Below are 14263 nucleotides of genomic sequence, written 5' to 3' on the forward strand. Positions count from 1 at the left end.
AGAAATATTGAGCAGCACAACTGTGTTCAACATTGATAATAATCAGAAATGTGTCTTGAGCAGTAAATCATCATATTTTCATGATTTCTGAAGATCATGTGACACTGAAGACTGGAGGAATGATGCTGAAAATACAGCGGAGCATCACAGAAATACATTACACTTTAACACAGATTCACACAGAAAACAGCTGATTTACATTAGAATAATATTTCACTATATTACTGTATTTTTGATCAAATAAATGCAGCACTGGTTAGCACTGATGTCACTGCAGAAATGGTCATGTGATGTCCTCATGTACAATTAAACAGATTCATCTTACTGTAAACAGATCAGTCCAAGTGTTTTTCATTTCTTTAGAAGGAAAACAAAACAAACGACTCTCTAGATCTGATTCGACAGAGGATTTTCTGCTTTAAAGTGCTGGAGGAAGTCAAACGTCTCAAACGACTCGGCAACACCCACAACTTAATCTTGAACCATTTTACAGAAAAGAAGACTTCATATCTGATGATATCTTTTTGCTTCTCCAAATTTATCTCGATTTACGAATCGTCTGACATTTGTATTGGAAAACAACACACAAAAATAAATACTCCGTAAACAGTCCATTAAATACTTTTTAGAGGAAGAACAACATCTGCTTCATTTCTAATACTTAGGCGGCTTTGAAAAGTGTTTAAGATCATATTTTTTTAATAACAAATATTAGTCCTGCAATTTGACTTCTAGCAGCACATGAAAGCAGGAAACTCTGTCCTGAATTCAAGAGGCACCAGATGCTTCCATGATCCATAAGAAGTCACACATGTAAACATACAAACACAATTAAGTCAGTTATCAGTTGCTCATCAAGGAGCTTGATGCGTGTGGATTCATCATGAAGATCTCCATCGTCTGGCGTGTTTCATGTGGCGTCGTCATACTCAAGCGAACAGTCTTACAATTGCCTCTAAAATCTCTATTTTACATCATGCTGAAGAGTTACGTTGCATAGAAGTTCAAACTTACTCTAGGAGCGACAGAGACGAAAGAAGCCATGCGGCTCACTCACGGCTCGGATCACGAGGGCTTTTAAAGGCGCGGTGAGCAGCTCCGAGACAGCAGGGGGCGCTAGCAGCTTCCTGGAGATGAGCAGACCGAGCCACACATGCTCAGTTTGGAGGCCTCTGGTTCGGCCTCGGGTTCGGCCTCCGTCTCTTCGTCCTCCGTTCCTCCCTCGGCCTCATCTCCGTCTCCATCTCCGTCTGGATCGGCGTCTCCATCTGCTCCCATACAGCCCTCCTCCTGCCGACGCTTCGACCTGAACCACAGCACAGGAACAAGCAAGAGATCTTCAGGAAGTCAAGTTTGAACTGAGAGACGGATGGTCAGTGAAATTATGCATTCAAGTGATGACAGAATGATTGATTTCAGGAGTTGAACACACAAACATCACTGTAAATTTGTATCAATAAATAGGAAACTCTACAAGCCCAGATTTAGAAAAAATGTCAAATGCAAAGTCTGTATCGACAGTTAATTCTATTTTTATTTACTGTAAAACCAAGTTGCATGGTGCAAAAAACACAGTACTGCACAATGAAACAAAATGTTATGGAGTTAAAAAATCTTGTTCAGGTATTTTGCCATGCATCTTGCTCCAAACAAAAGTGATTTGAAAGCATCTGAAGTCGCATATAGGCCTTCTCAACTCGTAAATATGAACTTGCATCATGCACAAGCAACGAGAGCATCCCAAAAAATGCTTGGCTTTATGCAAACGTCAATGAGTGTTTTGAAAATATATAGCGATTGTGTTTTTTCTGAGTTTACATCTCGCAATTCTGACTCTTTTTGTCTCATAAATTCTAAGGTTTCATCTTGCAATTTGGACTTTTTTTCTCAGAAACCTCACAGTTCTGATTTTTTTTTTAAACAAACAAACAAACAAAAATCTTGTTTCAGCTGGATTTAGTGTATTAATCATAATGTTAACAATAGTTATTTGGACCAGCTAAAGACTGGATACTTTTTTATGATGGATGGATGCGCTTTATTGGACTTCTTTTGGACTGTTGAACAGAAACACCCATTCACTGCCATTATAAACCTTGGAAGAGCCAGGACTCCGATTGGATTCGTCTGAAAGAAGAAAGTCATACACACATAGGATGGCTTGAGGGTGAGTAAATCATGGGCTGATTTTCATTTTTGGGTGAACTAACCCTTTAAGTATATTTAAAAGACACAGTATCTTGGGTAATTTAGCATTTTTTCCCTTTAAACTGTAATCATGTATATATGATGATTCTATTGGCGGTGCCCTAAAATAAACAGTTTGTACACACATGGTGCGTTCAAATCACTTGGTCAGAACAAGATTGTGATGCATTTTGTAGATTTTTTAAATCTATAAAATTATGAATAAAAAGTGTGCATGGGGTGTGTTTTTTGGGGGGGATTTTATTCAATATATGTAGGTGCTGTAAATTGAATTATATATATTCTATAATAATTTTAAAACACTTTTGCATTTTGTACATGCGACATAGATTGAATACAAAAAATACCATTAATACAGACTTTGCATTTAAAATGTAAAATGTTTTGTCTTGGCTTTATGGTGGTGTTCATGTTAATATGATCTTTCTGACTTAACAGATTCATGAATTATGTGGCAGATATGAAGATAAAGGTAATAAAGGTAAAATTGAAGGTCAATTTAAGACTTTACGAAGACCTTTTTAAGAGCAAGAAAGAAAAGAATTGAAGGAAACACAATAGATCAACATGTGCTCTAAATGTAAATGTCAAAATGAGGAAAAATGAGTTGAATTAGAAACACTTCAAAGATTAAAAATACAACTTCAAACCATTCTTTTTTTAATTAATTTTCAAAAAGAAAAAACATTGCCCAAGGCTTAAATAGTTCTGCTCTAAAATGCTAAAATGCACTGCAATTAATCTGTATTTTGTCTTGTTTTCCAGCTCAAATGTCTACAGATTGACAGAAGTCTTGTTTTCTGTGGAATTGATCAAAATGAAGAAATGGGCTCTTAATTCAAAAGTAAAACAAGTTTTCATTTCTCAATGACAGATATTTATATCTTTAATCATAAACTCATTTCATTTAAGGATGTTTAGATATCTGTTCTGGAAAATAAGAGGAGAAATACTGAGATATAACATGTTTGTAGTGTGTGCAACATTTAATGCCATGAAATTATGAATTTGAGACTTTCTGCTCTGATTTAAGAGCTTTTAAAGACAAATAAAGAACTTTTTGAGACCTGCAGAAACCCTATTATATGCAGCTAGTTATAAATATTATAACCTAACAATATTATCATTTTAATAATGCTAATATTTATTTTTACGTTTATACAGTTTTACAAATAAAGATTCCCCCAAAAGGAGGAAATACATTTTTTTCTGAATACAATTTAATCTCCAAAATAGGTCTAAGAATGAAAACCTAGCAATGAATTAAATCATAAATGTGAAATTAAAATGAATATATTTTTAATAAATTAAAATGCATGCTAAAAAGATAAAATAGTTTGTGTGTTCACCGGAAAGTCATGGTGCATGTGTTAAATTATTGAAATCTCAGGGTGAACTCAGAGGAGTTCGGCTGATGAAAACTAAAACAAAACTCTAGTGTTTCTAGTCTCACTTTTCACGGTTGAAAATCATGAACTCTTGCTGGACGACTTCAAGGCACTCCTGAAGATAGTCGTTCTCCTGAGAGAAAAACAAAGAAAGGACTGGTTAATCAGCTCTAGACGGCAGTAACCTCTTACAGCTGCTTGAGTTGAGAATCCTGCTGGAGCACACCGTACATCAGGAGGAGCTCCAGCACTGAGAGCTTCCTAATTTAATCATCCAGGTAATAATGCCTGCACTTCCTGCATCTACAGACCACAGGCGCTCGTCTTCAGGCCTCTCCAGCTGATTCACGCTGATCTGATTAAAAACACGCTTTGTAATCACCCAAACACACGGAAAATATCAGGAGCATGGCGTCTGCTGAGAGGATGGTGTGTGTGGAGGACTGCAGACGTCAGTCAGGCTCAATATAATAAAGCCTGAGGGATAAACACAATCAATGTGTCGGCCTTTAGGTCTTCAGGCCGTCGCCCGAGACGCCAAGCTCAGGGATTACTCACAAATGTCACACAACTGTAAGAGTGAAATGTAATTTCTGAAACCTGTGTGTGTGTGTGTGTGTGTGTGTGTGGGTCAGTTTCACCCACAGACTGAGAATCTTTGCTGTTGTCTCTCGATCTGTTTTTTGCCAGTCGCTTCTTCTTCTTATGAAGGGGACGGGACTCCAGAATCATCTCCTCCAGTTCAAAGGTGGGATCGCAGTGCAGGCGACCCTTCTGTTTGAGAAGAACAGAAACGAGTGAAAGCAGATACTGAACAAAAGCACAATCTGACCGTTTCTTCTGTTCATCATGTGTGTCTGAATGTGTGAAGAGGGTCCAAAAAGGAACATTTACTGCCCAGAAATATTGTTTTACTATATTGGATTTACAAAAGCTGAAACAAATCCAGCAATAAGACGTTTTTAACTAAAATACCATAGTTCATAATCCAGTGAAAAAGTGTTCTGATTTGAACACATCTGGTGTGTGTGTGTGTGTGTGTGTGTGTGTGAGAGAGAGAGAGAGAACTCAATCTCACATTGGGAACAAAGCCGGGCTCCATCTTCTTCTCATAAACGTCGTCCCAGTTGACATCGGAGAGGTAGGGTGCTGTCTGCATTTGAGCCAGACTAGAGAAGCGATGCTCTGGGTTTACCGTCAATAACTACAGAAACACAAAACACAACCACACTTCTCACTCACACACACACACAAACATCAGTGTGTACGCGTATTCAAAGAAGCATTCACACCACACTCAACTACTGTAATGTGACATATTCCTGCGTAAACCGGGATATAAGGAGCAAAATGAACTCATTAGAGAACGTTCTCAGAACTTGGCAAGGTTCTCTCAAAATTATGAACAAATGTTCTTCCAGTAATGTTAATAAAATCTTCATGTTCGTTTAATAATGTTCTTAAAGCATTAGCACAAAAACATTATTACACATCACTCATGGAACATTTTGTTGCTGAGATATTGTAGTTGGACATTTTTTGAATGTTACAAGTTTCTGAATGTTTAGAGAACATTCAAAAGTAACATTCCAAGAATATTTGCGAAATGATCAAATGGAATGTTCCATTAACGTTCAGATGAACAAAAAAAGCTTTTAAAACATCTAAAACACTGGACATTGAGAACACTCAGAAATAACGTTTTATAACTTAAATGGAACGTTAGCAAAACATTCTTACAACTTATTTTTATCAGCAGGGACACGTCCTCTTTTCACAGTCTGTTTGAGACTTTGATTTACAGTTAGGCATTTTGCAGGCACTTTCATCCACAGCCACTTAGTTACAATAGAGGACCATAAGCAATTCGTCACACATTTAATATTTTTTCTAAGATTTAAGATTTTTTTTAGATTTACAGTTTGATTTCATAACTGATGAACATGCTTTTGATTTAAGCGATGAATCAGATTGACTCATTTGTGTCTATATGTCTATTAAGAAACATCTGAGTTCTTAAATGAAATATAACAGAGAAGTGCTGAGCCGAAAGAGGAAGTTGGAAGCAGCACACTTCCTGTGGGTCAATCTGTTCATCTGATTCATGCAAACAGTATAATCTCTCCATATCTAATCAATGACTTTAATGTCTCACGTTGCTCCTCTGTTCTTCACTGACATCCATCCTTCTCTCATATTATTTCTTCTCTCTCTCCAGCATTTTCTTCATTCATCTTATTTTATTATCTCTCCAGCTCATTATCATTTCTCTCGCTCATCACAACTGTATTCTCCCCTGCATCATTACAGTGTTTTATTCCCTCTTTATTTATTCTGACTCCATCTGCATTCCAGTCTATTTTCATTTCTCTATCTCTACATCTTCTGTCCATTTCATCCTTTTCAATGCAGTTTCTCCCAAACCCAAATACCCAAAACACCATAGCAAACACTTTGTAAGGGGTTAGTGAGGGTCTGTCCAGCTCACCTTCCTGAGCAGCGAGACCAGGTCTTTGTTCCAGGAGGAGCTGTACTGCACACTGACCGTACTGAACAACTGCAGCAGAGACTCCACCGAGTTACTGGCGTGGATGTCGTACGGCCTCTGACAGACAGACAGACACAGAAATATGTTCAGGTCTTCCCAGGTAACAAATTGACATCATAAAAACATTGTGGGAACATTGTTTTGAAATGTTTATAAAACACGAAACGTTTTCTGTTCATGATTGTAACTATTTAAAGGTGTCTTACGGCGTTTTACTAAGTTTATCTTCACCTAAGATATAACGTTACTTAATATTCTATACTAAGAACTTTACAGTTTTCTTGTTGTAATTAGAACACCAATTAACTCTCTCACTGCCATTGACAGAATTGTCTGTGTCTGTGTTTTCACTGTTATACAGTAGGGGGCACTATTACACATCTGAAAGAGTTCTGATTGTAAACCAGCAAAGCTAAGTTAAGCTAGCACCAGCTCATCAGCATCCCCTGCTGGAGACTCAATACTCAGGCTCCTCATTCTGAGCGGTGTTCCCCAAAACCATCGTTAAGCATCAGTAGATCATAGAAATCAATGCCAGCATTGCACTCTATGATCGTGCTTCTGGCAATCGCAGTTCTGGACATACATTACGCTGTCATCTGCCAACAATAAATAAGCAAAAAACAACAACAAAACTCGTACCCAGCTTCGCAGAACCTCAAAGATCGTCACGCCCAGTGACCACCAGTCCACCTCAAAGGCATAACCGGTTCCCCCGCTCATGAACGACTGGAAGATCTCTGGAGCTGTCGGGAGAAAACAAGCGTTCAGACCATGATTATTATGGGATGTAATCTGTGCAGTCAGACTAAGGTCAACCAGATAAAGTCTGGTCCAGTAATTCTGACCAAGAACTGCCACTCAAGACAAGACTGAGTTTAATGTTTTAGTTTAACGTTAGATCAGTGGTTCTCAGACTTATTGACCCCAAGGCCTTCAACTATCCAGAACACTCTTAATTTCTGTGCATTCAATTTCTGTTTCCAGAAGTTTTAGGAGCTGAATTTTCTTCAGGGTTTCTGCTCTTTTTAACATAGCTTAAATCGACTGCAAAAACATGATTTAGAGTTCAAAAACAGGTTCACACACACACACACACATGCACACACACAATTTTTTAAAATAAAATAATAAACAGCCTTTAAACGGTTTAAGAAATGAATTTTGAATTTTGAAAATCTGATTTTTTTTTATTTTTAGAAGGAATATTAGCTTCTTATCGAGCCACCAGTTCACATTTACAACTGCGTGTTTGTTGTGTGAAATATGGGTTGATTAATTCTGCATTGGTCTAAACAAAAACAGCAGACGGGCTGTTTCTTGAAAATGCAAATTCATTCTCTGTTCAATCATTCTCCAAGACCTCTACAAGACCATATTTACAACTTTTTTTGGCCTTAAATTGTATACAACTAAATTTAAGAATTTAAAACTTCTTAAGGACCAACTGAAAAACTTTTTAATGCTGTCTTATTTTAAATCATTTTAAGTCATAATGAGGCATTCTAGTGGATGCAGGACAGTTGTTTGACAATTGACAGTTGATAAAACAATAAAATATAATAAATAATAGTAGTGTCGGTCTGTAAATGGCTGTATAAAAAATCTAACAAGAAATCAGTGGAAAATGAGTGTAGAGTTTATCATAATGAGTTCTGGATCTGTGATGTAGATCTTACCCATGTAAGGCTTTGTACCCGCTAACGCCGTGGCTCGTTCGCCGTCCTTGATTATGGTAGCGATGTTAAAGTCTGTTAAATGCGCGTGACCTGAAGAACGACAGAGTCGAGTGACAACCAGACAAGAAGTGGAGCTGAAGCTCAAACACATTGATGTGAGAACTACAAGAGCAATACAGGCCGATAATGCCCTCTTTCTAAAAAATCACAAATAGACTGAAGAGAACAGGACACAGTGACATGGATGTTTAGTGGAACTGCGTGTCTCTCGTGTCACACACTCGTCTCCTTCACACACACATGTACGCATCTCACCTTGCTCGTCCAGGAGGATGTTGTCCGGTTTGATGTCCCTGTGTGGAGAGATCATGACATCATCACCTCAGTTCATATGACATCAACAGCTCGACTTTATTTACACGTCAAGTCCTCTCTGGCGCTGACCACATCTTGCATCCTTGTGTGAGATCGTCATGTTTTGAAAGCTTCTGTGGCCTTCTTTTGTGTGAATGTTCAGTTCTCAGGAGGCACTCACACTTTCAACACACTCACTGACTAATTACACACACACACACACACACACACACACACACTATTTAAGAACAAAACTCCGTCCAGCTAAAGCTGCGTTCTGATTCCCTCGCAGCTAATTAACAGCAAGCCGCTCCCCTGCTGTCATGATGATGCTGAGAGCATGATGGGATTAATTCACACAGAGCTGTGACTGACACACACACACACACACACACACACACACACACACAGAGCAGTAACATGATTACAACACATCACATTCTTCAAGACATCTCCATCTACTGCATGTTTCAAGAGGAAACTCCATCATTCAGAGACACTTTCAGACTCATTATTGCTGATTTGTATCTCTCTGAATCAATTGTGAGTGCTGTGCATCAGTGCCAGTTTGCCATGTTGCTAGGTTTCTGTTTTAGTGTGTTGCTGTGGGATTGCTATGTTAGTCTGTGTCATTGCTAGGGTGTTTGTGTGGTGTTATGGATTGCTGCTAGGTGTTCATCTTAAACCAACAGCCCCCCTGAAGACACGGATCTGAGGAATCACTGATATCTGGAGCACAAACACTAGTATCCCTGCAGGATGAGCTCTGAACTATCAGTGTCTGTCAGATGTTTTCAGATGCTCTCCCGATTTCAGGAATCCTCCACTTGGACTAATTTTACCTCGGTGACAGCGTGACACGGCACACTGTTGCTAGGAGACACTTCTGCCCAACATAGCGCAACTAAATAATACTACAGACAGGAAACACTCCTTCAGAAACATACAGCTACCTCCACCGCAGAGAAAACTATTTGACTGACTAATACACACACACACACACACACACACACACAGCTATCAAAACCAGAGAGAGATTCAGTCCACTGCGTTCACTGTCAGTTCTGTTCTGGTGCATTTGTGACAGGGTCCAAAACAAGACAACCACACATTTTATTTGGAAAAGGATCCTCGTCTCCCTGAGGAGCCCTGCAGAACTAAACACGCAATTACACAACAAATCCCTGTGAGCAGACAGTACACACACACACACACACGCGCGCACCTCTTTCTATATATTACTAATAATACTAATACTAAATAAGACTAATAATTATTTTACCATTGAGGAAGTCTTCACAAGGATGTTTAGTTACATTGAACTCATTTCTCCAGCTGTCCAGTATAAACTGGTTACTTGAATTAAATAAAATCTAAAACTAATAATAATTCTAAAATAAACATTTAATATGTAAATATTAAAAAATAAAAAATAACTAAAATTATACTATATATATATATATATTTTATTAGATGAACTAACATAACTAAATAAACTAAAACTGAAATTAAAAATGAATAAAAACTCTACTCACAAAAACACAACATATTAAATAAAGTATAACTTAAAATGATTTTGAAATAATAGCAACTAAATAATTAAAACAAAAATTAAATTTCATTAAATATAAAAGTATTGTGTAAAAAAAAAAGAAAAAAGCATGACAAAATTATAAAAAAAAATCTAATTAAAACTAAATTAAATGTAAAATAAAAACAATATTTTCAAATGATTATAAAACAACCAGCATATTTAATTAGACATGAATGAAAATGTAGCTCAAACAGCAGATGGGGCTGATACCCCCCCCCCCCCCCAATCACACTCAAAATAATATAAAACTGAATATGTAGACACTCAAATCTTAAATAGCAACAGCAATTTGAGGTTTTTACAAAAAAACAGTTAAGTTAATTAAGCCCTTGTGTAGCAATCCCAATGCTACAAATAGTAATTAAACATCTAAAAGTATATTTATTTGTCAGGTAAAAATAGCTATTATTAATCTAGTAATGATTATGAAGAAAACAAGTGGGGGGAAAGATAATGTTGCAAGGTGATTTTGCTTTGCAACCTTCAGAAAACTTCACTTTTCTGACTCCATCGACTTCAAACAGGTGTAGCTCAGTCATTTTTCATCTGATTCAAACAAACATACATCATTCTGAAGATATTTTAATGTAGAATGTGAAAACAGTGTATAAACAGTTGCTGATAAGTAGTTACTTACTGAAAAGATGTATCGCTTGAATGCATTTAGCAAAGTTGCTCTGGATAAAAGATAAAAGCTCATTTTCATTCATGTCTAAGTTAAATATGCATGTGTACTGGCTAAAGTCTAGAGTGAAAGAAAGCGACCTGTGAGTCGAATGTGTGTTATAATAGAGTTAAACCGAGTGAAAACACACTTGCTAGAGTGCTGCTGATGTTGTTAATGCTAACACACACCTGTGTATGATGTGCTGGCTCTGCAGGTAGTCGAGCGCCAGCGTCATCTCACACAGGTAGAGTTTGACAGCGTCCTCTGAGAACTGTACGTTCTGCTGCAGATGATAGCGCAGATCTCCTCCTAACAGCAGATCCACCACCATGAACATGTCCTCCTCATCCTGGAACGAGTACCTGGAGCACAGGGTCACAGGTCAGAGGTCACAACAAACAGGAAGTGACATCACACAGCTCACATCTAACATCCAAATCCCTCTCCTGCTGAACTGGAGTGTGTGTGTGTGTGTGTGATGGTGGCTTCGTCACAATTTAAGTTCTAGAGATGATCTGGATATTTTAATTAAAGTGTTTTCACTGTTTATATCAGCTGTCAATCATCTGTATGCAGAACGTCCGTCATGCGCTGAAGTTCACGCACAAATGCTGTTTTAATAAATGTTCAGTGCTACTATCACGATGCTGATCACAGGAAAGAAGTTTCAATTTCACACTGAATATGTGTGAGTCCCTCGTTCTCATTATATACTCATGAGATGCTTCGAGAACTCTCTGAGCAGTGTGTGTGTGTGTGTGACTCTCCAATCAGAGCACTCCAGAGCTCATTTCCTGTCTGAAAGAGGCCGCAGGTCTGAGAGCCAATCATCTCCGCATCTATTATGGATCTCACCGCTCTTCATTCAGTCTGACATAGACAGCATCATATTCACTCAGACGGCTCATATTAAAGATCACAGGGTCAGTGGAGAGATGATGGATGCTTGAGGATATCAGGAGCCGCCGGAGCTGTATAATGAAGATCTTCAATGTGTCCGAACCGCAGATCACTCAGTTTAAAGAGAGCATTTCACACAGAAATCACCATTTATGTCAGTCAAAACCTTCCCATGTTCCCATTTATCACCAGTGAAATATGGAGTGCCACAAGGATCTGTCATAGGTCCTCTGCTATTTTCAATATACATGTAATACTTGGTAATATTATTAGAAAATTATAAGAAAATTATTAGAAAATACGGGATTAGTTTCCACTGTTATGCTAATGATACTAACTTCTAAATTATCTAAGATAACAGAGTGTGTTAAAAATGTTAAAGACTGGATGACCAATCATTTTCTCCTATTAAATTCGGATAAGACAGAGATATTACAAAATGCAGCAGCTAGAGTCCTTACCAGGTCAAGAAAATATGATCATATTACCCCAATTTTACAGTCTCTGCACTGGCTACCTATTAAGTTCCGTATCAGTTACAAATTATCATTACTTACCTATAAGGCCCTAAATGGTTTAGCTCCTGCGTACCTAACTAGCCTTCTACCACGCTACAACCCATCACGCTCCCTAAGATCACAAAACGCTGGACTTTTGGTAGTTCCTAGGATAGCAAAGACCACTAAAGGAGGTAGAGATTTCTCACATGTGGCTCCCAAACTCTGGAATAGCCTTCCTGATAATGTTCGGGGTTCAGACACACTCTCTCTGTTTAAATCTAGATTAAAAACGCATCTCTCGTTGGATCAGCAGCTATGCTAATGATGTCTCTGTTTCTACTGGGATCTTCATCCCGTGGTAACTAGGATTTAAGACATTTCTCAAGAAATCTTATTTTGTGTTGCTAAAGAAGGAATGAGGGGAATTAATTAATCATTTGAATTAATTAATTAATTTTTTTATTTAAAATATTTGAGCTCAAGAACCTGCTGGAACTGAAACAAACACAAACACACAAAAGAGTGTGTTTTTATATTGTAAGAAAATAAAAATCTAACAAGGTAGCACTTATTTTCTGCCAGGACATTATCTGTTTTTTATATTTACGTTTATGGACATTTCCTTCAACTTTCCTAAGACAAAATGCAATGCAATGTAATGCTTAGTTCAAAATATGAGTAAAACACATGTGAAAAAGCAGTACAGATTCCTTCATATTAACAGAACACTGTGTCCTATTTTTACAGAGTTTTCCTTGAGGGTAGGGCTCTTATTAGACAAAACTCTTTTTTTAGCGATCAGCAAATCTGACTCAAATGAGGTTTGTGAACAACAGAAACCACATCCAAACCAATGTTTGCAGTATTATATTCTGGAGTCCATTACAATTAAATCATCTTAATGCTGGATGTGTTTCATCTTTTGTCTTCTCCAGATGTTCACTGATGGACTGGAGTGCTGTGGATTATTGTGATGTTTTTATCAGACTCTCATTCTGACGGCACCCATTCACTGCAGAGCATCCATTGATGAGACACTGATGCAGTGCTACATTTCTACAAACATGATGAAGAAACAAACTCATCCTGATCTCAGGTGACCTGACGATGAGCACATTTCCAGCACATTCTCATTTTTGCTTGAACTGTTTCTTTAAGTTTTACACAGGGACAGGTGATAAAGCTTCTACAGGTCAATAGTTGAGAAGTGGGTTAAAACTGCAGAATGACAGTAAGAGAACAGGAGGCGTTGTGAGCCGGACCGAAGGGAGCGACGGCCTTTATTCTCTCCAACACCACAGCAGGAGCGCGAGGAGGAAGGTTAGCAGACTGGAAAGAGTCCGAGAGGCTGAAATAATCAGGCCATGATGACAAATGAGACGAGGGATGCAGAGAGAGAGAGGAACACATGAAGAGGAAAACAGAGGGAGTACAACATTTCCTCAAAAAAAATTGCAGTGTCCCAGATATAACGGAGGACTTGTCTGCAATTCATGAGACGCTCACACACACACTGTGCTCGGTTCGTTCCTCAGAGTATTTCTCCTGAATGTCCTGCAGCCAACGCCTCACTGCTGGCCTTATTTCACAAGGTGCTTTCATAAGGAACGTCCCGAATGAACTTCACAAGTTTCCTGAGCTCTGAAGTTAAGGACAGTTCCAGCAGAGCGGAGACGAGCGTCCTCTACAACAGAGATGCTCGACAGGATCAAGAGTCTCCACGTGAAGAGATCAAAGGAACGCCTAGAGCAAAACCTGAACTAGAAGGGAAGACAAGGAAGGAGTAACTCACCCAAAAGTTGATATTTTGCGAAATGTTTTTGTTCACAATGAAAGTCAATGGAGTCCAGGGCTGTCGCTAGTGGGGTGAAAGTTCGTGATGATTATAGAGGCACACCTCTGAGGGGTGGGGGGGTGGGTGGAGGGGGGTTGTGGGGGGAGGGTCACAACCGATCGGCCGAAGCCTGCCTAAAAAGGTGCTCAGGACAGTTGACTGGCCACTCCTACTCCTCGTCACGAAATCTTATTATTTGCACGTGTTTTTAAGCCTTGCCTATTTAAACATTCAAAAGAGCTTATTCTAATATTTTTATTGTTATTTGTTTTTGATATACTGTATATTTGTATTTCTCTCTATATATATTCTATTCTATTCTATTCTTTTCTATATATATATAATTTTTTTTTCTGAAAGATTTAAAAATATACTAAATTTGATTTAGTTGCTAACACATTTTATTCATGTACTAAAATAACTAAAACTGAAATAAACATTTATAAAAAAATTAGACATTTTAAATTAATAAAAGTAACAAAAACAAACAAAATTACTAAAACAATAAACTAAATTCAAAATATTAATAATAAAATGTTTTGTATTTTATTCAGAAATATAATATAATAGTTTCTCAGTGATACTAAAATA

At 37.8% G+C, this 14263-nt stretch overlaps 1 protein-coding gene across 1 annotated transcript in view; it reads right to left on the minus strand.

Moving 5' to 3' along the window:
• Positions 1–369: 369 nt before the first annotated feature.
• LOC132110366 (serine/threonine-protein kinase 32C-like) overlaps positions 370–14263 on the minus strand; it is a 55682-nt gene continuing 41788 nt past the window's right edge. The window contains exons 4-12 of the mRNA XM_059516914.1: positions 10627–10800; positions 8139–8176; positions 7824–7913; positions 6787–6890; positions 6085–6201; positions 4675–4800; positions 4242–4370; positions 3662–3729; positions 370–1306 (exon numbers count right to left, since the gene is read on the minus strand). Of these exons, the coding sequence (XP_059372897.1) occupies positions 1117–1306; positions 3662–3729; positions 4242–4370; positions 4675–4800; positions 6085–6201; positions 6787–6890; positions 7824–7913; positions 8139–8176; positions 10627–10800 (1036 nt within the window). The 3' untranslated portion in view covers positions 370–1116. The remainder of the gene's footprint in view (positions 1307–3661; positions 3730–4241; positions 4371–4674; positions 4801–6084; positions 6202–6786; positions 6891–7823; positions 7914–8138; positions 8177–10626; positions 10801–14263) is intronic.

Source organism: Carassius carassius, chromosome 30 (assembly GCF_963082965.1).
Source record: "Carassius carassius chromosome 30, fCarCar2.1, whole genome shotgun sequence".
Lineage (NCBI taxonomy): Eukaryota > Metazoa > Chordata > Actinopteri > Cypriniformes > Cyprinidae > Carassius > Carassius carassius.